Below are 27994 nucleotides of genomic sequence, written 5' to 3' on the forward strand. Positions count from 1 at the left end.
TATGGTGAAAACAGTCCTTTATTTAAACAAAATTCACAAAAGACATGGCTACATCTGTGACGAAATCGAGTTTATGGACATTATTATACACACACATTTGTTTAGAGTCCATTATAAGCACTCATCTCTCCCCTCTCACTACAAACACACACACACACACACTTACACAAACAACCATAAAGGAAAAAACAACAATGATAATTCTTTCTACAGTTTGTCTGGCAGTATGGTTAGCTGGTTTATGGGCCCGTTTTCTGAGGCTGTATCAATGATCAAACCATCTATACAAAAAGGATAATTCTTACATCATTACTGAGTCCTAAACACATTTCAGCACAAATTAAACATTTAGTGTTATTAGAATGCATATACATGTCATGACACTGTTAAGCAGTACAGTGATTTTACATTGAAGGAAAAATGAAAATATGATACATCTAAATCTCAAAAAACAAATATATTTACATTATTGTACAAAGCGAACATGAACATAGAAATGTTAACTGTTGTAAAATATGTAAAGCAATAGTATTACATGTATTAATGGCTACATTTTTTAGTCAGTGATTAGTGATATATATATCTTATTAGCATGTAAAATCCAGTGTTGATGTAATAAGAGGCTAGATGATGTTTGAGCTTGCTATGCTTAAAGTTATGATGGTCAAAGACAGACTAAAAAACTATATAAAAAAACTGGGATGACCTTACGTTGACCTGTCAACATATATTTGTAACATATCTTATGATGGAAGTATGGATGATCATGTTGTAAAATACAGCTTTACTAGGTCTGTACTGTTTTTCAAACCAACTTGTAGAAACATCAGCAGTGCAAGCTACTCACACCAACACAACACAAAGGTAAAACATATAAGGCAAAATGTACTTCAAGTTTACAAAAGAATCTGTAAACAGTTCGCAGACAACAACAGCAAAAACATTTCGTGTATGTTTTAGAAAGACAAGAAGTTCGGTTCTATAGAAATAACTGATCTGAGTTAACTGTTACGGCTTGACTATGCCATCCCACACAGAATTCTCTCATCATCATAGCTACACTGTATTCACTAAACTCAGTGTAGATGATGAAAATGTGCTTGAATTCTGATGAGGTAACCAGGCGAGGAATGGCTTGCTCCTACTGTACATTAGGTGATCTAATAATGAGATGAAAAAAGATGAAAGAAGACTGTAAAGCAATGGGAGAACAAAATGAACCAGCTGGAGTTGTGTTTTCCAGAGGTCCAGCTTGAAAGAACCAGGGACAGACTGTGACGCCCACAACATGTAACGGTTCTAATGCAAAACACAGCTCACCCTACAACAATTAATGCTATGTTGATGATATTTGACGTAAAGTGACAAAATATTCCAGCTTTTCAAGTTTACAGGTACATTACAACTGAACAGCATAATGTAGATAGAGGGCTGTAAGGTTATAACGTACGAAATGGGTAAGTGCGTTGTGGGTCAGTGGAAAACTACCCTGATATTTTTGCAATGAAGTTGTCCCCCATAATTTTAGCAGATCAGCCTGACAACAAGACATGACAGTTTTTGTACATGTTCAATTATATGACCTCCTCTGTCTTTCATTCCACCATTCTGTCAATTTATAGCAGATATACGCAGCATTGCTTATTCCTATTCCCCCCTTTAAAGCAAGTGTTTCTTTATTTCCCTTTGATCACTCAAATTTCGCCTCTCCTCTTAGGGATTGTCATCCAGTCCTCACAGCAGTCTCCTCCTTCCCTTGTCCTTTAAATAATTATTACAACTTCTTTTCCTTCCTCTTCCCACCCTCGTTCCCTTTGACCTCACTGACACCTTCCTCTCTTTGGTCCATGGTGGGCATTTCGTCTGCGTTGCCGTGGCAGCTGTTTTTGCGGCAACCAGAAGCAGAGTGAATCGTTGCGGAGCTCGCAGAGATGGGTGATGGCGTGTCCACGTCCCTGTCAGGTCCGGAGCTGGAGGTGGGAGATGGAGGAAGCAGGGAGGAGGAGATGGAGGGCTGGAAGAGAAGAGAAGAGAGACTATATAAAGTACACCCTCTCTCTTGTCACTGCCACATGTGCATATGCTTACTCTTTGTTATGCTCTGGTTTTGTTTACGTTTACCTGTAATGAGATGCTGGACTTGTTGGTCTTCTCTTTGACTTTAGCCAGAGCTCCTTTAAGTCCAGCGGATCTCTCTGTCATCTCCAGGGCTGCTCTCAGCAGTTTGGGGGTCTCCGGCCTAACAGGGGCTGCTGGGACCTGAGGGGGACCCTTAGCCTCTTCTTTTTGCTCAGGTTTCTTTCCCTTGGTAAGCATCTTCCTGTGGTTGAGACAGCAACTTCTATTAGACTTATAAACAGACTTAAGTAATAATTACATACATGCAACACAGCTCTTGTATAAGTCTATTTTTGATCTAGTGGCCCCACTACATCTGTACTGTTCCACAGCTGAGACATTGTTTGGGAAGTCATACATCACTAATACAGGACAGATGCAAAGCAGAGAGTACAGTGATGCCATAGATGTATAACCTGGCCTTCTTGCGGAGCAGTTTCTTGGACTCGGGGTAGTGGACCAGGATCTCATTCAGGTCTTTCTTGTCCAGGATGAAGAGATTGGCAAAGCCATGGGCGATTACATTTGCTGTGCGCCTGTTACCCCCACCTACTGCAAGCAAACTGCCAATCAGAGAAATTATGTTTGAAAATTACATTTTCCATCACGTTTGACATTTCAATTTGAGGAAATTCAGTTAGAATTTTTCATGCAAAATCTCAATAAAATATTGAAAAGATTTAGAACCAAACCTGTGTAAAAATCATAAAATATCTATATTTTTCCTGTTCTAAGATATTTGTCAGAGATGGCAGCTTAGATCCTAAGTGGCAAGACACGTAAAGAAGTCCTGTTCTATTGGGGGAAATATGTATTAACTGTTAAAGAACATTTTTTCACCACCTGTGAAAATCTCTTCACCTGATCTCTCCAAAGACTGATCCTGCTCCGAGAGTGACAAACACCGTTTTCCCATCCGGTCCTCCAACCACCTGCACCTCCCCTGCCTTTATGATGTACATCTCCCGACCCACCTCGCCCTGAGCAAGAAGAAGAAGAGAGAGGCAGAGGCAGATGACAAGGGGGAGCAAGCGATACAAATGGCAAACACTGAAAAAAGTTGCCACATGCAGTTGTCTTCTACAAACAAAACACAGGCAAGTTTGCATCCAGTATGTACCTTTTTGCAGACATAATCCCCAGGCAGGTAGACAACAGAGCGTAGGCTTTTCAGCATGTCAAAGATCATTTGTCTGTCACAACCCTGTCAAATAGGAGGACAAAAAAGAGAGAACTGTGCTTAAAATAATAATAATAAACTTTATTTATACAGCACTTTTCAAAAACACAGTTACAAAGTGCTTTACGTGGTTCAACCAGAATTAAAACATTTCAGGACTGAGGCAAATACAATCAGGCAATTAAAATAATACAGCAATACAATGAAATAAAATAAAAATAAAACAAAAATACCAAAAACTATGGTTTATGTCGAGCTCTTGTTGATCTCTACATGGCGAGTGCACAAGCTTTATAACACAATTGGGTCCTGCAGAAAGACTGTTTTCATTCAGGTGGGATACTCACTGAACAATGTCTGACTTTCTCCATTGTACGTTTTAGAATAGCATTCCCTATCTAGTATACCGTGCAATTCTTTTCATGTGTTTTTAGGAATTCCGACCTGAAAAAGAGGGACTTTGCTGACGATGGAGTAGTTGACGTCTACAGCAATGTCCAGACGCATTTTATCTGGCAACTGAGTCAACAGCTCCAGCTCATCTGGAAGGCAGACAAAAGTAGGTAGAGTGTGACTGAAAGGTCAGCTCAGATGTGTAAGATACATATTAACATGCACACATAATGCTCTCCTTACCCAGCATGCCTTGTGATTGCCAGGTGTAGTTGTACCAGGTTTTGACACGGTTCTGGACGTCTTTGGGGATGTGATAGGAGGACATGTATTTAACAGTGTTGTCCATACATGTGCGGTAGTAGGTCTGACCTGCTGTGGCTGCACCAACCACGTCACGCATCTGAGAGGCAAATGAGCAAAATCACCCAATTGAAATAAAGTTTGTTAATTTATCAGCATTATTGAGATTTATGACACATTAGTGTCTTTGCTGCATGAAGTGTGTGATAAGAATAATAACACACTGCAGCTTTTAATGTGAAATATATGTGGAAGGCACAGATGTCTCCATTATATTTATATACCTACCTGTCCAATCATGATAGAGAATGCAAAGACTCCAATAAAATAGTTGATGAGTTGGAAGATAGTCTCAAAGAGGGTGGTGGGCTCTGGCAGACCACCAATGGTGATCAGGGTCTTCACCGCAAAGTAGTAACAGCGAATGTAACTGAGCACAAAGACAAACACGGGAGGCATTAGAAAGAAGCAGAACAAGAAAATAGCTTTAAATGAACACAAAGGGCATGAGTTTTGCGTGTGGTGTGTGTGTATGGCTTTGTATTAGTCATGTTGTGGGGTCATAAATCTGTTTATACAGTGACATTGTGAGGACTTGCCTTCCTTTTGGGGACAAAATGCAAGCCCCCATAACGTATATCATTAAATTTTAGGGTGAAGACTTGGTTTAAGGTTAGGGTAAGTCTCTAGGAAATACATGTAAGTCAATTTAATGTCCTCTGAAGTGATGGAAACACGACTGTGTGTGTGTGTGTGTGTGTGTGTGTGTTTATCCCACCAACCTGTTGCCTTCGCCATTGTACACCCACTTGGTTGATCCTATTCCCATGAAGGCAGAGCCCCAGTAGTATAGACAGGCGTTACAGTGGAGACAGTAAAGAAGATAGGTGGTGGTGCGGATCACCCTGAGAGACACAGAGTGAGAGAGCAACACATTTACATAAACTGAACACCTAAAAAACTGTTACTTGTTCACCATGTGGCATCTCAAGGAAGGAAGACAAAGTGAGAAGATGGATACAGAGACAGAGAAGGGAGAAGCCAGTACAGTAAGATACCATCAGGCTGCAGCTGACCTGTAGATGTAGGCTTTGGTCAAGATGGCCTCTAGACGCTCGTTGAACTCAAAGAAGGAGTTGATCTGGGGAGGCATTGACAGAGAACAGAAAAGATATTTAAAGAGTTTGGTTTTAAAATCGGCTTTCAAACATTTGAAAAAGATTTCCTAAAATGGATACATAGAGCCTTGGAAATTAACTTTTTCTTCGTATTGGTGCCATACTTACTGATAGTGCATTTGATATTGTCAGTGTAATGCTGTTGTGTGTGGCTCAGTAAATTTGACACATGTTCCTGCTAAAAAACTGGAATGATTCTTAGTGTGCCCCAATGCTGATACTGCAAGCAGGTTGTCATGGATTGTTAAGGTAGAACGGCTGAGTATACAGTAATAAACCTCACCTTCAGCAGCCTGGGTAAGCGAAGCAGAGGGTTGATGCCAGTTTTGAAATAGAAGAGCTCCAGGGGAACCAGGCTGGCTACATCAAACTGAAAAACAGGAAGGTGCCACCTCACTGACTGAATTGCTTCAATGATTCAACAATTAATATGTGAAGCCCAGAAAAGCAGAATACACTCAAAAATTGACTTTTATTCATTTCTAGTTACTTACTTTGAAGCGTTTTGTTTTCATGTAATTCTTTCTCATCTCTTTTTTGTCACACTGTAGTAAAAAACAAAACAACTGCATATGAACAATGATCCTGGTAGGTTGATTCTTATGGTCTTGAACTGAATTTTTTTAACTTTAAAAAGTGAGCTACTACTGTCCTTTTGTATGTGCAGAAATACAATACAGTGATTATTTAGCAGCCTACATCCCCTGACAAAGGAATGTCTGTGATTTCAGATTCCCACCATGGGATGGTGCTCAGTTACAGTAATGGCTTCCAGTGTCCAACTCACCACTATGTCCCCTCTGCGAACAAACTGCAGGCGCGGCTGGAAGATGGTGATGTCCAGGATGTAAATGAGGTCACACAGGTAGTCGGTCAGCAGCCAGTAGTAAATATTGTCTGGAGTCTGGTAGGGGAAGGCCCAGCGCACTGGGATGAACCAGGCGTTCCAGTTCCAGGCCAGAGAGACTAATAACATCCACAGCACGTACATTAGATCTGGGAGAGAGACGATGACATGAGAGGATGAAGGGAGTGAGAGAGATGGAGAAATTGAGGGAGCTATAAAATAGGAGAATTGACAGGTGTAGAGTGAAAGTAAGGAAAGACAGGAATCATTCAGTGTTCACAGAACAAATTATGGTAACTAAGCAAGCACCAGCTATACACTTATCTAGGGATTGATGGGAATAAGAGCATGACAAATAAGCAAATGTATTATTAAGCTAAATTTGTATTATTTGGAACTGGTTTTGTGGTAAAGGAGAAAGAATGGGACCAACAGAAAATGGACTGACTCACAAAGTCCTTATAAATGTGAAACAAAGGGAAGAGAAAAAGGTAAATGACAGATGATTAGGAGACAGGTGTCTGTATTGTAACAGGAGAGTACAGTAGATTCACCTTTACCCAAACCTCACAATACATAATCAGTGCATTCTGGTCGCAGATAAACACAATAAGTGAAACAATATATCATGAGTGTTTAGTTTCTTTGGGGATGAGCATTAAACAGCTCAATGAAATTTGTTTCTCAAGTAGCCAAAATCTTCTTCTTTTCCTTTCAGCTGTTCCCTTTCAGGGGTCGCCACAGCGAATCATGTGCCTCCATCTAACCCTGTCCTCTGCATCCTCTTCACTCACACCAATTAGCTTCATGTCCTCTCTCACTACATCCATAAATCTCCTCTTTCTAGTCTTCCTCTAGACCTCCTGCCTGGCAGCTCCAACCTCAGCATCCTTCTACCAATATATTCACAGTCTCTCATGTCCAACATGTCCAAACCACCTCAATCTGGCCTCTCTGACTTTATCTCCGAAACATCTAACATGAGCTGTCCCTCTGATGTACTCATTCCTGATCCTGTCCATCCTCGTCACTCCCAAAGAGAACCTCAACATCTTAAGCTCTGCTACCTCCAGCTCTGCCTCTTTTCTTCAGTGCCACTGTCTCTAAGCTGTACAAGTCTCAAGTAGCCAAAATCAATATGTTATTTTAGAAATTTTGTCAGAACTATGTGGCTGAAAAATAAAGAGCAACCAGATATGACTCTGGGTGTTTGTTATCCATTTCTGAGTAGTTTAAGTGAACAAGATTCTGCTGTACAGTATGGTGCTGTAGGTGGCGGGTGGCATATTCGGCCGGGTTCTCACTGGTGAAAGGGTCGATGCTGGCAGGGAAGCGGTAGTGCATACAGGCTCGTATCCACCGAGGAGTTTTCACCTTGCAGCAGGGGCTAGACTGCTCCTCCTCTGCCCCACTCTCCTCCACTCCTCCTCCACCTCCTCCTGATAGACCTGCTTGTGCCTCCTTCTCTCCCCCGTCCACTGGCTTAGCTCCAGGAGCAGGCTGAGGAGCTGAAGCCTGAGGAGGAGCTGAAGGGAGGTGCGAGGGGAAGAGGCAAAAGGTCAGAAGAACACATGAGAAACATTTCATGGCCCAGATTTACTAAAGGTTTGGAAAGTGGACTCGCAACATGTTGTGGACAAGGCGTCCCTGTCTGAAAGATAGGATGCAAAGAAGAAGGTTTACCATCTCAGTCCGGATCAGAGTACTCCACTTATGAAGGGCACAAAGGTGTTAGCCTTGGCAAATTAGTCTTATAGCTGAATAATGGAGTTATTGCTAGCAGTGGGTGGTATGGTGCCTGTGTGGTTGTCTTTTGAAGGGCTTTTCTGCTCCAAAAATGAATTAATTTGCAGAAATGCTTGGTGGTTGTGGGTTGCTTCAATAAAACATTCAGTGTGCGTACACTGTATGGTTCTGATTTTATCCTGCATCCATACCCAACTTGGCACACTGTCCACCTTCTAACACTGTGTCCTAACTGAATGCGGCGCGATAGTCGGATGCTCGCATTCAGTTAGGACACCGTGTAAAACTAAATGTGTACTATTGTACTACGAATGATAGGTAGCGGGAAACAGGCTTGACAAAAGATTAATAACATAAGATTTTCCTGATTTAAATCAGTGATTCCCAAACTTTTTTAAGCCCCTGCAACCCTTCATAATGATTTTTTTATGTCACTCCCCACAATACACATACTCTTTTCAGCTAAAGCCATGTTTTAAAAAATGCATTTTTATAATCCATTATTTGCTCTGACATTTGCTATTTCTGACTACTGTGCACCTGGAAAACCCATGTGTCAGAAAGCACGTTGTGTTACCGGCAATCAGAAGACAAACCGGGAAGTCATATCACCAGTCATACCTGCACCATAGCTATAAATTAACAAGATTTTTTATTTGGTGATTTCAATGTTTGTTGCTTATTTCTTACATTTTGATATGTTTGAAAAAGAAAAGGAGACATTTTGTTCATGCAAATGTCACCTAGTATTTTGTATGGGAAAATGAACTGTAAAAAGTGTAAATGAATAAATCTTGAGACACCCTTGGTCCGTCCTTAAGGCACCCACTTTGGCAACCACTGATCAAAACACTGAGGAGTGAATGAGGCACACTGGTGGTACAAATTTAGCGATGAAGGTGGGAAAGTTGGGATGTTGAAATCTGGAGAAAAGCTACTATTGCTACTTCTCACCTGTGTGTGTCTGTCAGTGGGCGGTTTCGTGTTACTGATGTAGCTTTTTGTGTATAGACAGCAGTCCAAGGTGTGGGTATGACTTAAATGAGTAGTAGTTTCTCGGCTGGACAAGGCTGATTCTTTTAACCTGGAAATAAAATATACTGTAACACACAGCTGCTTCAATCTAAGACTACTCTCTGCCTGTATATTTCTGGATGCAAGGTTTTGTGCTGTATATCCCTTGTAGCACTACAGACCAGCTCAGTGCATGAGTGTGTATTGGTGAAAGAGAGAACAGGTCAGAGACTCTAACACTCACAGGGGATGATGCTGTCTTCATCTGAGCTGTCAGGGTCAATGAGTTTCTCCTTTGCCTTCTCCGTTCTCTCTTTAAACATCTTGACCAGCTCCTGAAGACGCTCGTTGACCACTGTACTGGTCTGACTGGCTGAAGATGTTGGACGCTCTTTCAGTCTTGGAAAAAAAGTTTTTAAAAAGTCAGACATATAATTTAGATGATTCTGATTTTTATTATTGTGAATGTCCATATATTACTACATGTCAGCACTTAAATGAAAACTCCAAATGAAGTACTCACTTTCTTTATCTTCATTTGGTGTGTGTGTGTGTACAGTGCTCACATGTCATCTGTGCTGTGCAGGCTGGACTGGCTGGGCCAGGCTCTGACAGGGATGCTTGCTTCATCATCATCATCTTCACTTTGAGAGTGCAGCCTCCTACTGTTAAAGTTAAGTAGACACAGCAACATCTTTGAGAATGTGCTGCCTTATTTAGATTGTTTCCTTTTCTTTTTCTCAAAATAAAATCTACTGTGATGTGACTTTACTGTACATCATGTTGAGCGGTATTTATGAACGTTAAAAAGACATAGGCTGAGTTCTGCCTAAAAAATGACAAATCTTGTCCAAGGAAAATGACTACATGCTGCTAGCTGCTTTCATGCTCACTCTGTACTGGAATGCAAATTAATGACGATGAGAGAATGAGCAGATTGGTCAATTCAAATGGGAAAATGCATGAATTAATGAATGCTGATGGATAAAATATTGAGATAGATGAACAGTAGATGAGTCAATACAGTATTTAATAAGGGTTGGATATCTTACATCTTTGTCCAGATAGTCCTACGATTCCTTCCACTACTGTCATGGATGGTCAGAGCAGGGTTTGAAGTGATTGTGTGTGTTTAATAGAGAGGGACGGGGAGAGAGCGGGTTTGTGTGTGGTGTGTGTGCCAGGGAAAGCATGATATTAATCCAAGAAACAGATAACAAGTGAAGATAATCACCCACAGTACTCTACAGGTAGGTGACACAGTGATGATGCAAGTGCCAAGATTGTGATGCATCTGTTTATTGACTTTTGTTACGTTATGACAATGTCCATACAGTAGCCAAAAGCACAACAATCTGTCAAAGCCATGCAAAAGGGAACAGTACCATCACACTTAACAACAGAACATGACCAACACAGAACACAAAGCAAGAAACACTCAACGTCTATCTGCAATTTTGTCATCCTGATTGTCCATACTGTGATTTTATGTTGGTCTATTCTGCACACGCGACATTTATTGCTTGTCTGTCTGTCCAGAGAGAGGGATCCCTCCTCTATTGCTCTTCCTGAGGATTCTTCCATTTTTTTCCTTGTTAAAAAGGTGGAGGGGGAGCGTTTCCTCATCCGAATCGAGGGTCTAAGGGCAGAGGGTGTCGTGTGCTATACAGATTGTAAATCCTCCTTGAGGCAAATTTGTGATTTATGATATTGGGCTATATAAATAAATTTATCTCGACTTTCTAAACAATTTCAGCTCCACAATGATTTACATAACAAACTGTGTTCTGCATAAACACTATGTGCTGGTTTGCTTGTTTGTGTCATTTTGGCAGCTCTTATTGTCTTTCATGTGCAGAAAAGATTTCATAACCTTGGGACCAAATTGAAAAGACATTTCAATCAATTTTCCTGAGCAACACACGTGGTTTCTGCAGGACACTGACATACAGACAGACCAGCATGATGCTTCTACCAACTGTGACCATACAGCAGACAGTAGAGGGCAGCAGATCCATCAAAACAGCACAAAACGGAGGGGAAAATGTGAAGAGCTTCACTCCAAAATGATACATTTAATGATTCATTAAAACCATTAATGATGATAAAACATAATTCTATCACTGAAATTATTTGCATTTTATAAGCAAATGTTTTGTAATCTAGAATCTTTTGAATTCTGTGTTTTGCCAGCTACCAATAAATAATTTGATCTCATTTTGGATGAAAACTCTCCACTTGCCAACAGAGAAGCTTGCACCTTGACGTAGCCCAAATAACATATCCTACTGATGTTACTTTGCGTTTCTCTCTTGTGAAATCATTTGCCATGAATGCATATAAGCTATGCATATGCGTTGTTTCACTGGAGAAAAAGAATAATTACTGTTGAAAGACAATTAAAAGCACTACAACTCAAACAATCCATGCAGTTTCCTTACTCTTTATCTGCTTTACTGTGGATGAAAAGCATGAGGGGAGAGAAAAAGATAAAAAAATATATATATTGTAATATACACGCAGATAAACTGAAATATTTAATACCCTCTCAAAACCTTTTACAATATGACATCAATTATCCACCACTGTTTTTTTCTTATTACACAGCATAAACCTAGATGTGAATATATGTCATATTTTGTAAGTTAAAATTAGTTGCTGTCCTAATAGATTACATAAACTAGTGGTGGTATTTCTCACCTTTGACGACCTCCAGAAGGCGTCACAGGGACAGTGAGGGTTGTAAGTTTGGGGTCCTGGGGGGTGAGGACTTGGGGAATATTGCTCCCTTCTTCCCCCACTCCTTCTCCCCCTCCTGCTCCTCCTGTCTCGTGGTCTGAGTCGACATCCTCTACATTGACAGCTGGACGAAGGCTGAGGCTAGAGCTCTCTGAAGGTTGAAAGGCACAAAATGTTTGTAGATTAACGAAGAGCATCACAAATAATGTGAATGTGTTAGCATTGGGACTGCAGTACAGCACTGCAAGGGGCAAAGCAGAATTAAAAGCAGAGGCAGGGCAGGACAGTGTGAGAGGGAAGCAGATTTACCAGGACCTACATTGGGCTAATGCAAGAGTAGCAACCTGTGAACTAGGCCATGTATATGAGTGGCCTGATAGCTGAGAGGACTAGTTTACTCATCTGGCAAATCTTTCGGTCTGTCTAATCTGGCTCAGGGTGCGCTAGCTCACTTCTGTCTTCTTCATAAAATACAAGAAGTGTCAGTATGCTGCCTCCTCGTGTACATTGTTTACAGTTTGTTACAGACTTTATTAAAGCTATATGGAAATGAAGGGCAGCCATACATATGTATATATACATTTTAAACCTTTCTCTTTTAAAAAAGTTCCTGAATTTTCCTTGACAAAGTAATGGAATAGCTTGAGGATGTGCATGTACACCTCTTTTTTTACCTGTCTGTCTTCAAAGCCCTAGCAAACAAATTAACTTTCTTTGTTATTTTTAAATAAAGTTTAGTAGCACTCAGCTGTTCCTAATCCCTATCCTAATGCCACATATTATGAGACAACAGTTTACTTATTATGACTGGGTTCAGGTATCTAGAAGGAATCACATGATGGAACACAGTTAACTTTCAACTGCTGCAGATTCACCTGCGGGTCTTATTGCTGAAATGTCTGAGTCATCTTCAATGAAGAACGCTGGGTTAGAGAGACCTGACAGCTGGTGGGACGGTGAGTGGATCTGCTTCGATGGGGGGCTGACAATTGGCGGCAGGCGTGGGTAGGATGGCACATTGGGCAATTCGAGGGCGCTACTGTTGGGGGAGGATGGAGATGGGGAGCGGGACCGGAGCTGAGGAGGGTGAGGAGGGAGAGGGGAGTGTCGGACGAGCCAGTTCAGTTCAACTTCTTGCTGATTCTTGTCTTGCTTCTGTTTTTGCTGTTGTTGTTGTTTCTTAGGCATCTTGAGGCATAAGGCTGTTGAGGCGGTTCCGGACATTGAGGAAGTACTGCTGCGTTTGGCTGGGAAACTGGGAGAGCTTCTGTGGGATGTTTGAAAAGCTCTGGGAAAGACTGGACAGACTGGGGCCGACTGAACCCTCTGAGCTTTTGGGCAAAAGCTCAGTCAGAGTCTGGACGATATTTCGGGGGACCTGCGTGAGTCGGATCTGGGAGAACTCTTGGCGCAATTCAGGGGGTAGGGAGGGTAAGTACTTGGTAACGTCAGAGAGCTGGGTAGGTAGCTTAGGCATGGAGGGTATTTTGGGAGGGGAGATGCCGTTCTCTTTGAAGAACGCGTTGATGTTGCCGAGGCACTCGGAGGTGTGAGGAATGCGCATCAGGCAGCTCTTTAATGCATCACAGCTGACTGGAGCTATAGAGGAGACAGGTGGATCGGCAGATATACAGTCAGGCAGAATATAAGCCAGGTGGGAGATGGGTTCAGTAGACAGTCAAATAGCAATGTAGTCAGTCTGAATAACAATGTCAGACTTCTTCAAGACAATAATGATTATGGCCTACAGTCACCAGGCGACATGTACAGTAACAGTGAGGTAACACAGAGGTACAGTAATGAAATCAAACATGGTCATAGTTGTCTGGATGTAGACAAGCATGTACAGTGGTGTGAAAAAGTGTTTGCCCCCTTCCTGATTTCTTTTTTTTTTTTTGCATTTTTGTCAATGTTTCAGATCATCAAACAAATTTAAATATTAGTTAAAGATAACACAAGTAAACACAAAATGCAGTTTTTAAATGAAGGTTGTTATTATTAAGGGAAAAGAAAATCCAAACCTACATGGCCCTGTGTGAAAAAGTGATTGCCCCACCTGTTAAAACATAACTGTGGTTTATCACACCTGAGTTCAATTTCTTTAGCCACACCCAGGCCTGATTACTGCCACACCTGTTCTCAATCAAGAAATCACTTAAATAGGACCCGCCTGACAAAGTGAAGTAGACCAAAAGATCTTCAAAAGCTAGATATCATGCCGAGATCCAAAGAAATTCAGTAACAAATGAGAAAGAAAGTAATTGAGATCTATCAGTCTGGAAAAAGTTATAAAGCCATTTCTAAAGCTTTGGGACTCCAGCGAACCACAGTGAGAGCCATTATCCACAAATGGCCTTCCCAGGAGTGGCTGGCCGACCAAAATTACCCCAAGAGCGCAGCGACTACTCATCCAAGAGGTCACAAAAGACCCCACAACAACATCCAAAGAACTGCAGGCCTCAGTTAAGATCAATGTTCATGACTCCACCATAAGAAAGAGACTGGGCAAAAATAGCCTGCATGGCTGAGTTCCAAGACGAAAACCACTGCTGAGCAAAAAGAACATTAAGGCTTGTCTCATTTTTGCCAGAAAACATCTTGATGATCCCCAATACTTTTGTGAAAATACTCTGTGGACTGACAAGACAAAAGTTGAAATTTTTGGAAGGTGTATGTCCCATTACATCTGGCGTAAAAGTAACACCGCATTTCAGAAAAAGAACATCATACCAACAGTAAAATATGGTGGTGGTAGTGTGATGGTCTGCGGCTGTTTTGCTGCTTCAGGACCTGGAAGACTTGCTGTGATAAATGGAACCATGAATTCTGCTGTCTACCAAGAACTCCTGAAGGAGAATGTCCGGCCATCTGTTCGTGACCTCAAGCTGAAGCGAACTTGGATTCTGCAGCAGGACAATGATCCAAAACACACCAGCAAGTCCACCTCTGAATGGCTGAAGAAGAACAAAATGAAGACTTTGGAGTGGCCTAGTCAAAGTCCTGACCTGAATCCTATTGAGATGCTGTGGCATGACCTTAAAAAGGCAGTTCATGCTTGAAAACCCTCCAATGTGGCTGGATTACAACAATTCTGCAAAGATGAGTGGGCCAAAATTCCTCCACAGTGCTGTAAAAGACTCATTGCAAGTTATCGCAAACGCTTGATTGCAGTTGTTGCTGCTAAGGGTGGCCCAACCAGTTATTAGGTTTAGGAGGCAATCACTATTTCACACAGGGCATGTAGGTTTGGATTTTGTTTTCCCTTAATAATAACCTTCATTTAAAAACTGAATTTTGTGTTTACTTGTGTTATCTTTGACTAATATTTAAATTAGTTTGATGATCTGAAACATTTAAGTGTGACAAACATGCAAAAAAAATAAGAAATCAGAAAGGGAGCAAACACTTTTTCACACCACTGTAAAACAGTCAGTTAAGCAGCTTGTGAGTTCAACACAAGAATTAAACTACTAATTAGAGCAGTAACAGCTCTAACCACAGTCACATACAGAATCTGTAATGAGGAAGATTTCCTTGAAGAAAAAAAACAAACATAACAAAATAGACTAGTACATACCACCACAGCCGTCCCCAGTAGCTTCCTCCTCCTACAAAAAACACAAAGCATATGAATGAATGACAGGTGAGCATCAGTTGGGATCGGATTTGACATATGTGGATTGGTAAAAAAATAAAATAAAAAAACATTTCTCAAAAGGAATCACACATCTATGTATAGTAGGTCCCCCCACAACAATATTAACAGTTTAATGAGCCTGAGGCTAAATAATTAAATTCATGTATTTCTCCTTTCAGTCCTGCATGGGCTAAAGATATGAGGATCCTATGTGTAAATTATGTGATAAGAATTAGATATTATGTAAGTAAAAGAGAAATTTGAACAGTAAAATGATTGAAGGAGGAAAGGAATTCTTTACCAGAAAGGTTGTAAATATAGGTTGTAGATTTCTGACTAGCACTTATCTCTAATGTCAGAAAATTATGTTTTGAGTTCGTTTGTTTCAAGCTTGTTTTTAACATACGGCATGACAGGACAGGACAGGGAAGAAAAGGAAACAAGACTTAAAGAAAGACTGAAAGACTTAAAGAAACAAATTTATATACGACAATGATATTCCTAAATAAGGTCAGGCAATGCAGGAAGTTAAACTGAGTCATGTGTATTACAGTCACATGGGTTATCAGGTTAAACATTAATCACTGTGCATGTTCAACCTGTGGACATTACTTTTTCACCAGCTTTGTCAGCATTGGTGCTTTCACTGTCTTTCTCTGCTTTCTGCGGCTGCTTGGTTACAGGCTCAGCTTCTGAATCAGCTTCCTGGGTCTTGGTCTCTGATTCTGGTTCTAGTTCTGGTTCAGGCTCCGGCTCCGGCTCCGGCTCTGGCTCCGGCTCTGGCTCAGAGGTCTTAACTGGTTCAGGACTTGGAGGTGGAGAGGGGGAGGTCTGCTGTGGCTCTGCTTCCTCCGTTGGCTCTAGATTTTTTTAAATGATAGATTTCATGAGATTTAAATATTAGTATACCCAACAGTTATAAACATCTGCCTGATGTTGATGATGCAGATATTATAGAAATATACATTTAATTAATAAATAATATTATATATCATATAATGAATAATATATCATATAATATTCATTATATTATATTAATATAATATAACGAATAATAATATTATAGAGAGCTTGTACTTGGACTATAGTGTGCTATGCTATCTATGATTTTGTGACTCTGGATTCTGTCTCGATCTCTACCTGGTTCCTTAATGGTAGGTTCCTCAGTCTCCTCCTTCTCCTCAGAAAGGCTCTGTTCCTCTCTGCAGGACAGGATGGCACAAAATAGTTGGAAAATTCATGTACAAGGCCTACCTTCCCTAATACAGAATTTACATTGTACTCTTCTACTCTGGTACTCTAAGTACTAAGACTTGACTAATAAGTGTCTATTTGCGTAGGATCATCAAACATTGATTGCACCCTCTGAAAATTGTGATTTGGATGTATTTGTACAGGTTAGAAACGCAGTGGGTGTAAACATAGAAATCGGATGTGACTCACTTTTAAGCATACAGCAAAAAATTATGATACAGGTAATAATGTAAAGCTAGGCTTTAAGACCTCTGGTGGCTGCACATTACAGAAATAACATTTTATATTTTATCATAGGGAAGATTTTCCTTGGTTTTTAGCACTATATAGGCCTATCTGCTGTATGCAGTCACATTTATGTTTCAACACATTTAGATAGCATGTGATGTGTTGACTCCATATCCCAATATAGGCACACAATGACACATTATAGTCTGCACTTATGAAGCTTATAGAATGAAAAATGTGACTGATTTTTAATGATATTTTGTTCTTTCCTCATCTATTCTTAACTGAACAATGGCATGATGACATTGAAACACAAAACACAGGTTACATTTATCTAGACCGTCACACTTCTCACTTGATACTAGAAAATGTGGAAGCATGAACTTTACTCAACGTTAGCTAGCATTAACATAGTAGTTGGTGTTTTCGCTCTGTTAGCATAAAACGACTAACTTGGTGACCACCTGTAACATGCAAGCTTATATAATGCTAATTATCTGTTTACACCAGAATAGAAATAAATTTAGGGTTAAATAATATGTCAAAGTTATCCATTTCATAACATATATTAGTCCATTACCTAACCACGGTGTTATCACAAGATACTTACTTGCTCTGTCAATATTCACGTGCGTTAATCGTTAATAGTCCCGACAGAAAATGTCCACGAGCATCGAGACACGACAAGTAACACTAGCTCGGCTGTGGGGTCGTATAAACCATATCAGGAGATTTTAGAAATTTTAGAAAAACAACAGGGAAAATATTCCATTACACCTCCGTCTATCATTTTTTCGTGAAACAGCAGCAGCAGCAGGTGCACACTGTTACCGGGGGAACCGTTAAGGGGGTAGGCGATCGGCTGTTGCCAAGGGAAGCTGTGATTGCTATGGCACTGTAGTGTGATGCTGAGGCAGCGCGCGGCAAAGATCACATAACGAGAACCCACGGGATTTGGGACCTGACAGCCGAATGACTGTGCTGGATCAGCCTGAGACTGGAAACTGAATTCAAACGACTGGCAGTGAAAGTGGGGATACTGGGTTTCTGAGGTCTCTTCAGTGGTGGAAAGTACCCATGTAAATTTACTTAAGTACTGTATTTAGGTACAATTTCAGGTACTTGTACGTTTTTTCATTTCATGCTACTTTATACTTCTACTTCACTACATTTCAGAGGGAAATATTGCACTTTTTACTCCACTGCATTTATCTAATGGTTAGAGGTACTGTGTATATTCAGATTTAATATAGAACACCTATGATCAGTTTATTACAGATGAGGCATTGTTACTGATTAAACTACCCACAGTAAAAGTCATATAAATCAGCTCCACCTCCACCTGTTGCAACATTAAAATACTACTCATGTGTTGAGGCACAAGTAATAATAGAATAATAATAATAATAATAACATAATGCTCTGAAATGGCATTGCTACATAATCATAAAAAAATGGAATGCAGGCTTTTTACTTGTTATGAAGTATATTTTACATTGTGATACTTTTACTTAATTAAATGATCTGAAAACTTCTTCCACCACTGAGTCTCTTGCTATAGTTTCAACATCAGTTCAACAAGCTGCTGGAGACTGACAAGATGTGGACATTTCATCCTGAAATAAAGTCGTCAGGATAGTTTGTACTTTTAGAACTCTGTTTACCAAAAAAAATCAATATAAACACTTTTAGGTATCTGAAAGGCACAGCACAAGAGCAGTATGGTGCTAATTCTAGGTGAAAGACTAAGTGGGTTGAGGGTCCTACAAAGGATTTCAAGGAAGTTAAGAATGGAGAAGCCTCCATGTTTGCAATCTTACTCTGCGACTTTACTGTGATCCACTTCGCTCTCCTCTTCTTGTGGCACTGGCAGCCTGGTCATAGTGAACATGCAGTGTCACATCACTTCACAAGGATGCTCCCATAGCCAAAATACAAATAAACACACTTTATCTCTAATTGAGCACAAGGTCTTACTCTGCTTCAGGCTCCTCCAGCAGATCTTGACTGCCCAGTGAGAGTTTGATGGACTGTCCCTCACTGGCCATCTGTCTAATGGCCATCTCAGCTGTCTGCCTGGCCACCTCTTCGGCCATACGTGTCATCTCCACACGCTCCTGCAGCAGACTAAAGAGAGACAGGAAACATGATATGATTATGCTGTGCAGTAAATGTTAGTAATGTGGTTATTTAAATTTTGGATGTGACAAGAATCTATTTCCTTTTTGATATAGACATTAGATCCCACAACAAAACCCTCTGGCCCAACACCAAACCAGGTTAATTTAGCCTTATCACTATGTTTCGACCACTGTGTACCGCTGTATAGCTACTGCTCCAGCCAATCAACTCAAGCATCCAGCTTGAAAAGCATCCAGCCTGTTGACTTAACTGGAACGTCTGGTATTATTGGCTTATCAGGGTCCAGTGTGACTACTCTTTAGGACTTAGGACTCTTAACTAACTTGCAATTATTTTAATTATTATTTGATATGATAGGGGGCATTTACATCCAGTGGCAGTGTCTTAAAATGCCTAAGGACTGCAACTCTGACCACCTCCACCCTGTTGTTCTCCACCTCTCTCACCGTTCCTCCATGGTAGCCAAAGCTACATCTTCTGCCTCCTTCTTGATGCTTTCAATGAACGGCGTCCAGCGGCCCGTCTGGGTCTCAGCATCTTCTTGAGATATTTTTGTCAAACTCTCAGACGGTTCTGGTTCTGGGTTGTGGTCATCACACTTCTGAGACTGCAGTGAATTGGACTGCGTCTGCTGTGTCACTTCCTGCTGTTGGTGTGCTGTCGGTGATGGTGGAGTCAGTGATGTGGATGGTGCTGCAGCTTTGGACTGATCTTCATGTTTCTGCTGGCCCTCGTTGTCTGACTCTACGTCTTCTAGTACCATGTCAGGTTTGAGTTTGGATGAAGCTACGAGAGAGTGACACGGGTCGATTTGTGTGTAAGAAGCAAGAGATGTGGTTGACATTGGACATGTTGGTTCTGGGTTTGGATATATGAAAGATATTTTGTATGGACAGACATTACAAGCTGGATTTGATCTAATGATGGAATTAATAAATCTACTGTACATACTATACAGGGTTTCAGGTAGGACTGCTTATAATACAGGTATACAGCTGTGACTCAAGATTCTACATACTCTATCACTTTTTGGGGGGTTTGTTTCATGTTGGAGGTTTTTGAGAGATGAAAATCATCCGTTAAAGCTTTGCATATTTAATTTAATCTTTATGTGTAGACGATGCATGGAGGTAATGGAAGATGTTCCAGGTGGGATGGATGCTGTCAAACTTAAGTTGTTCTTTATATCTACAGGGCAGGTTATTGATAAGACCACCACATGAATAATTTCCCACTGACTCTTTATTATTCCTGCAGTATCCTTACATTACAGTATGTAATTATATAAATGTGTTCCAACACCTTGTCTGCATGACAGTCAACATGTTTTCAATGTAAGCAAGTGGCTCTTTCAAATCAGGTCAAACCCTCTGAAACAACACCATACCACATTCCCAGGCCACATTTCACATTTCAAGGCCATAGAAATAGATCAAGTGGATCATAATAGGCCATACACTGCATGCAGTGCTCTTATATTTGTGTTGTGCACCGTCAACTAAACCTGTGGAGAAGCTTACATGAACTGTAACATGACCCAATCTGAACTCTCTTTGTGCACAATAATTAACAGATTCTTAGAAGTAGGACATGAAAAATTCAAATAAAAACACTTTGTCCATGAACAATACAATATGAATGAACATAGCTGCCATTTAATTATTATTTCCATATTTCTGTGAATTGGTAAAGGAAGATTTGACATTTTTTGCTGAAATTCTTCTGAACAGAAACACATTTGTGTTCAAATTAATGACCATTACATCTTATTTTTTATCTCCTATTGCTTTCTGGATATGGAAATGGCAACATGAATTTATAGTGTAGTAAATTGCCATAGGTGACAGCACAATAAAGTAACAGAAAAATATATCCTGTCTGCAGTCTTTTGTGCATGAAACCTACAGGAATTTCAAATAAATGGCAATTACTTAATGTTTCTGTGTCAAACAGAAAATGTGCAAATTCAAATCACAAAGACTGAAGACAAAACACATCTAATTAGCTATAAAATATTCAGTACAGGTTTTAGTTATATATCAGTGCACACATTTTAAGTTGTAATACATTCATATGAAACTGTACTGAGTACAGTAAGGTGAGTTGAATATATCTCTATATTCTTGTAGTATTTTACAGCTGCCTAGTACTGAGCTGCACGCTGTACAGCACCTGTAGTTCTGCCAACAGTACAATATGTCTATCGGTATCTGTCTGTCTGTCTGTGTGTGGGAATCAGAGCGTCCCCCAGTCGTCTCCTCCTGCTGTTTAAGGGGCTCGCAGCGCCTTCCCCCCTGAAACAGAAGGAGAAGAGGGACTGAGTTAGGCTCCGACCGTCCGACCAAAACACCTCTTCAAAGACTATGGGGGGAAAAACAAGATGGTGCTTCAACAGAAAACATATATACAATACTATACAAATGTTACACAGATTCATGGGAGTTACTCAAAAGGAGAAACGACCCCATGCTATCAAAGAGATGTTTTCTGCTAGTTGTAGGCATTACTCTCCAGTGACTTAACATGGGGAAACTTGTGAAATAATATGTGATATAGATCCACTTGATTGAACTGTGAATTGTGGCACTCACACAGTGGTACTGGCAAGAAAATAGCAAGCAGAGGGTTTTCTATGATGACAGGAAAGTATAATTAAGTGAATAAAACCTAAACTCACCTTTCTGTAGAACTTCAGCTGCACCCTGAGAGCAAAAAAAAAGTACACACACACAAAAAATTAAACAACAGTTGTATAAACTGAACTGCTATCAATAGAGTTCTGGAAAAATTTTAGTGACAATACATACCAGAAAAGATGGATGGTAAAGGAAAGGTTGACAGGTTGAAAGACAAGAAGAGGAGAAGGAAGAAAGAAGCACCTAAGTATTCCCAAAAGTTACCTCAGCTTCATCTTTGGGTGGAATGGCAGGCTGAGGCATCTTCAGGCCCAGTCCTGACACGAACCAGCCAACCACGCTGTCAAGACACAAACTAAATAACTTAAGCTGTTACACACTTTAGACATAAGTTATACATTTACTGTTTTGCAACATCCCAGTCTTTCCAGTTATAGGTAGTATTATAAGGTAATTTCAAGGAGAACATCAGCAAAATCTGTCGGTGTAGACATCTTAGCTGTCCATGTACTGCAGTTAGATGGATAGTTTGATGACAAATCAAGCCAATTAAGACCCTTACATCGGAAGCATCATGTGCTCCAGCTGGCCAAGCTGTGCATACGACTTCTGACATTACTGAACTGAATCCACCTCTGTCCTGATATTAGTAATAGTGGTAGTCATATTATGTTGCAGCCTGTTTTGATGCTTTGTCCAATGAGCAAGGGGGAGGCAATCAAAAAACCTTAAATGGTAGCAGTAGCAGACATAAAAAATAGGCCTTTTTCATGGCAGACATTTTTTCACAGTAGGAAAAGCACAGGTGTAAATAATAAAATGAATGATCAGTTTGAGGGTCCTGGTATTGTGCATGCTGGCTCACTGTGACACACTGTGAATAGAATAGAGCCAGCGTTAATGTTATTAGTAATACCTGTGCTTTTCCTACTATGACATGTCAAGATGTCTGCTGTGAAAAAGGTGTGTTCTGGGCCTTCTATGCAAAGACGCCAACCTTCATTAGCCTAAAAAAACACCACTTTTATCACACAATTAGTCACAATAGTCCAAATTCCTGTTTTTTTCCCCCATGGAGATCATTAAAGTCTGATTTTATCTTTTATCTTGTCTTGTAGAAAGAGAGTGTCTCGCTCTCATTAAAAAGGACAATGAGGGATCAAAATGTACCCCGAGGCCTTGCTGTCAGTATCCAGTGAGATTCCACTGAGAGATTCAGGTGGTGGCGACAAAACTGGAGAGATGAGAAGGACATGAAGTTCAGTGCGCAAAATACTGTACAAAACAAGTATCCATCCAATAAAGTCAAATTACATCAATCTCGACAGGGGTCTGCTACTAAATCTGGTGTGTGTGTGTGTACTTTTGTCCAGAGAGGAGCGGGAGGACTTGGTTGATGGTTCTATGGGTACGGCACCAGGGGGCAGTATAACTGGCTGAGGGACCATCTGCTTTATCCAGTTCACGACCCTGCAGCAGAAAAAGAGAAAGGTCAGCCTCTCACATGTTTATAGTTCAGGTAGTTAACTATCTGTGCTGATGTGTGTGTGTGTGTCTTTGATTCATATTGTCCAGCAAAGTCCAGCTGATCCTAACTACTGTACTTTGGACTCCTGAGACAAAGGAATCCATCAAATGTCAGGTGCTGTTAGGTGTGTGTCGGTCTGTCAAGGTTGAGCTTTAATCACTGTGAATGTGTAGTAATGGGTGGTTTATACTCACTTGGGTGGGAATTGAGAGGTCAGACTGTCTATCTCCGACACTTCATCATCTGACACTATCTCCACCACCGGGATGTGTGGAAGGGGATCAAAATCTGGACAGACCAATCAGATAGCAGAGAGACAGTCCGGATGGTAAATTACTGATACTTAATCACTAATTCAAACATAATTTTTTGTAAAAAGGTGATACACATAGACAAATGATCAGGAAGCATACCTGGCATTGTTGCTACTTCATAGACCTAGGACAAAACAGAATGCATTTAAAGTCAAGCCATCAGAGTATGGTTATAAGATTTTCTTACATGTCTTGCATTATTCTTGTAGCACATTAGGGAATTATTATTGTATTATTATGAATAAATAAGAAATGATCTCCTCTACTTTACATCCATTGTGTCAGTACGAGTCCCACAGAGGTTAATGAAGGTCTGTTATTTATTTGTCCATCAACTCCACACAGTATAGGCCACATGTGTGTCTCCTCATGCAAGCCACTACTGGGTTCAGCGTGGGCTACGGATGGAGCTCATTGGAGCAATAAACTTCATATCATACATGGGCCCCTTTTATGTCCGTACCCACAGTACAGCATGTGGACTAAAAATTCGGCCAAGGAGTGCCACAAGTGGGGCTGTTAATCACTGCCGCCCCGAGGCCTCCAGGTAAGAGGGTTGTCACATGAATAATGGAGGGCTTTAATCTGGCTAAAGCCCCTGTAGATTCCTTTTATAAACCTAATCCTTACACATGATTATTAAGTAGACAGTATTAAGTTGCTCGAGTCAAGTGTCACACAGTTCAAACACGTAGATTCTCTTGTTGTTACTTGGCTGAACTACTTGATTTATCCATTTGCTCATATATACATAAGTAATAACTAAATAAAATAAAACACGTTGTTCCTATTATGTTGGAGTATTGGTTTCTGGAGAGAAAAGTACTGTACTAGACTATTACCTATGGCTTATTGAAGACCATGCATTTGATTATGTTGGTGTTCCCCGATTAGATATAATAGGATTATTTATATGCCAAATAAGTTTTAGTTTACTGATGTAGTTAAGGTGTTGTTTTGGTGTTAGAGTAATCTTTATCACTAAAAGTTTTAATTTACTGGCTAAACAGACATAATGATGTCCTCGTGTCTCACCTCAGTGTGTTCTTCGTTGTCGTCGTTAGTCTCTTTGTACTTCTCATCGGGCTGAGGCAACACCTTGGTCAGACCCTGAGTGACCCAGCCTATGACTCCAGACCTGGGAGTAAAACAAAATTGATTTACCTTTGAAGAATGCATTTAGCATTAAATATTCACTCTTATCTAAACAGACTGTACCTTTCTCCGTCCTCTCCTGACTGTTGGATGGCAAAGAAAGAAAAAAAGAATTGAGAATGAGAAAAATTTAGAGTCCAAAGAAGTCAACTGCAAATCTCCCTTCCTCCTATTTTGTCTTTGTGCCCATTATCCACAATTATACTAATACTACTACTTCTACTGTAATAGTTCCTTTGATAAAATGGCTTCTCCTGAGACTTTATTCCATTCGTACGGTATGATGACCCAGGCGTTATGACCCAGCACACCTATTAAATTAAAATAATAAATAAGAGGGCAAATGCCAAAATAGGGAAATGAGAGTTCTGTGTTTTGTGAAAACTTGAGTGCTGTAACAGTTCAATCATAAATCATGTGCAGACAAGTGAATAAATGTTGCTGTATCCCACATGAGGTGAGTCTGTGTACCATAGTTTTATCAAAATGTGATCACCTTCGTCTAAGATGTCCTAGTGCTTTGACTTCATCAAGACAGACAACAATTAAATGAGCAATAGTCCTCTCCAGGCCTCCAAGTTCGTACTCAAAGTTCCTCTTGAAGTTTCACTTTGAAGTGGGATATGAGTAGCTGACATCTGGCATTTAATAAAAGCCAAATATTGGCCATTATTAGTCTGATCCTTCACTAGCATACATAGATTAATTTCTCATAGGATAATATGTAGAAGACCCGATGTCGACCTGAGCAGGCTACATGTCCACTCAAACATGCATACACTTACTTTGGCGTCAGAGTTGGCCCTGCTGAGTCGAGGGGAGCCAGCAGGTTGAGGCAGGGTGCTGACGAACCCATTAGACAGCCAGCCTAAAACTCCAGCCTGGGCCTGGCTGTAGAGGAGGGGAAGAAAGACTGTAAGATGTTGGTATGTCTACACACATACACACACATTAAGTCACACAGAGAAACAAGTGGACAGAGAGGTTTACCTTTCCTCTGAAACGTCGTCTGTGTTTTTCAGTGGAGAACTCTTCACTGTGGGATAAGTTAAAAGCAAAAAATACTCATGTTTTAGATGCATTCTTACACATAAGCACACAACTCATGTAAACACATCTATGTGTACATACATATCTAAAGGTGCAGTACAAATGGTATAAAACAAGTTGAAAATAATCCTCACCTTTATTTTTGGGGTGGTCCTGTAAGGTCAGAGACAGAGAGAGAAAAGAGTGAGACAAAATAATTACATTGTATGTGTGCTGATGTGTGTGTGTGTGTGTGTGTGTTGTCGTACAGCAGCAGGGGTCTTAGCAGCTTCATCGGTCCCGGGAGCTTCAGGGAGTTGGGGGACCACTTTCACCACCCAGTTAAACATCCTGTTAAACACACACACACGCACAAACACACACACACACACACACAGTCAGCCTCTCAAAAGCCCTTCATCAAACATTGTTGATAATGATGATGATAATGATGATAATTCCTACTAACTCTTTCCTCGTGTCTCCATTAAAGCAGCCACTTCATGTGTCAGACAGAGAGCCCTTAACTGGAGCTAATGAGGTCTGATGAAGGACACTCACCTGCTTCGTTTTTGCTTTTATCTCAGGCAACATTTTGGCCCAACCTCAAATTTCTCTCTATGGTCTTGACTATTTATTTCACATATTTGTGAAACTGTCTTTAGTTTCTCATCAGACACATTTACAGCGGCATACCGTGCCTGGAATATGAATTAGAAAATCCTTGATTCTAGATTCGTTAATTAAAACATTAGTCAGGTAAAGTCGGGAACTTGTATAACTGAAGTTAGTTTGCAATGTAGACTTGCCTTTACAATCCACCAATTAACTCAGAGAGGAGATACAAATCAGGACCCTGTCTTTCATGCAAACCTCGCACAGGGGTCAAAAGTCAGAGGAGACTAACAGGCAGAGGGGCAGAGGTTAACAGGCAGCAGTGCACCATAAGCTGCTTTACCAACAGCCTCCTCACACAGCTGACAGAGGGTTAAATTAGACTGGGAGAAATCAGTCACAAATGTACAGGAAGAGGACATTTTAACTAGTCCGGCACACTGATTCAAGACAGAGGTTTACAGAGCCAGCAGGAGTGCCACTTGTCTGACTTAATCTCAAATGTGCATATTATCCGCTGTGACAGTTTATCAGCCTGCTGAGATAATGCACTTGCACTGAACCTTCAAGATGTTCCGCTAACTGATCATATCAAACAGGTCGGAGGGCAATCAGGATGGCTGTCTGAGCTGTCACGACCAATGCAATGATTTCTAAATGTCAAAATCTCCCGGGACCATAATCACAATTTAGTCATAATCAAAAAGTTCCTTTTGCTGATACAACTAACAGGTACAGTATCTACTCCGGGGGAAGCATAGATTTCATGGGAGTAAGGTCTATGTTATAGGTCTACTGAATGTCCTGAGCCAAGAGGATATTGTGTCAATAATGTGACCAAAAAGAGGTCAGGAAGGCCTGTTGGAGCTAAATGTGCACTCTAGGCACAGTGTAGCTCCATCATAGAGGACAAAAAAAAAAAAATGATGGCCTGGGTGAAATTTCACAGCACTCAGAGTTATCACATTTTTAGCTGTGGGACTGGCTATCTATGAAGAATCTGTCCATAGAAAATCTACATACAGTACAAGGCTTCTTTACAAAGCTGTTTGTGCTGTCGCTGTGATCCCAGTGTGAGATTGCTGACACACTGTCCCAATCAACAGAGATCAGAGGGGCCTCTTCCCTGGCCTGATTTCAAGTTTGTAGCATTGGATTAAATAGTGCAGCTCTGACCCCTAACTAATCTACAGCTTTCCTCACTGCTTAAGGCCTGGATCAACTCCTGACCTGCGTCGTCATCACACCAGATCATTCTCAGTCATCAAAAGAGCATAAATCAGAGGAAGACACCCCAAAGATATAATTCTTTGTCTACTGACTGAGTTTGTAATTTAGGAAGGATTAGTGCACTTAAGCGTCTCTGTCCTCAGATAAGACCTGGCAGTACAGACTTTGACAAAAGCAAATCAGAAGCTATAAAAAAAACATCTAATCACAACAACATTAACATTTCTGCTCATATAAACTTCTGCAGTAACTTCACCCGCTCACTCTTTACCAACACACGGATCATCACAACACCCACCTCACATCAGCACTCAGGTATTCATTTTACCACCTAAATTATTATGTATTTCCTTACCTCTGTACAGAAAAACTAAGACTTGTCTTCCTTACCTGTGTTTCTACAGGTGGTTCTGCATGCCGGTGGTGTAGAGATACAGAGTGTGGCACAGCCAGCACAGGTCTACTGGGATTTCCACAGTGGCTGCCTGGGGCTAACGAGATTAAGCAGCACCACCTGAAGGTCAAGGCACAATCCTGGACCATGAGCCACCGCAGATTAATGGCACAGAAACGTATCGTCAGGACATCATCCCTGTAACCTATAAACTGTTATCACTCCACCACCACAGAAGGTGGTGATTCCCACTTCACATAACCACAGTTACAGACTACAACCATCCCAACATAGTGCAAGATGCAAACCAAGTA

The 27994-nt window shown here is 40.7% G+C and overlaps 1 protein-coding gene across 1 annotated transcript; it reads right to left on the reverse strand.

Moving 5' to 3' along the window:
* On the reverse strand, window positions 1-27994 carry LOC122875172 (cyclic nucleotide-gated cation channel beta-1-like). Its single transcript, XM_044194024.1, is given in 41 exon segments — window positions 1-2014; window positions 2122-2320; window positions 2535-2681; window positions 2980-3098; window positions 3239-3322; window positions 3743-3840; window positions 3935-4094; window positions 4283-4424; window positions 4777-4899; window positions 5071-5135; window positions 5456-5542; window positions 5667-5717; window positions 5960-6168; window positions 7324-7545; window positions 9024-9178; window positions 9346-9444; window positions 9832-9867; window positions 11007-11144; window positions 11221-11235; window positions 11480-11669; window positions 12394-12695; window positions 12697-13117; window positions 15096-15126; window positions 15768-16015; window positions 16296-16357; window positions 18458-18511; window positions 18615-18764; window positions 19226-19565; window positions 21457-21481; window positions 21680-21755; window positions 22586-22649; window positions 22779-22885; window positions 23138-23231; window positions 23357-23381; window positions 24293-24395; window positions 24476-24495; window positions 25198-25303; window positions 25403-25448; window positions 25597-25615; window positions 25711-25792; window positions 27677-27994. Coding segments are annotated over 40 exon segments (4953 nt in total). The 5' UTR covers window position 25792; window positions 27677-27994; the 3' UTR covers window positions 1-1774.

Source organism: Siniperca chuatsi, linkage group LG4 (assembly GCF_020085105.1).
Source record: "Siniperca chuatsi isolate FFG_IHB_CAS linkage group LG4, ASM2008510v1, whole genome shotgun sequence".
NCBI classification, from domain to species: domain Eukaryota; kingdom Metazoa; phylum Chordata; class Actinopteri; order Centrarchiformes; family Sinipercidae; genus Siniperca; species Siniperca chuatsi.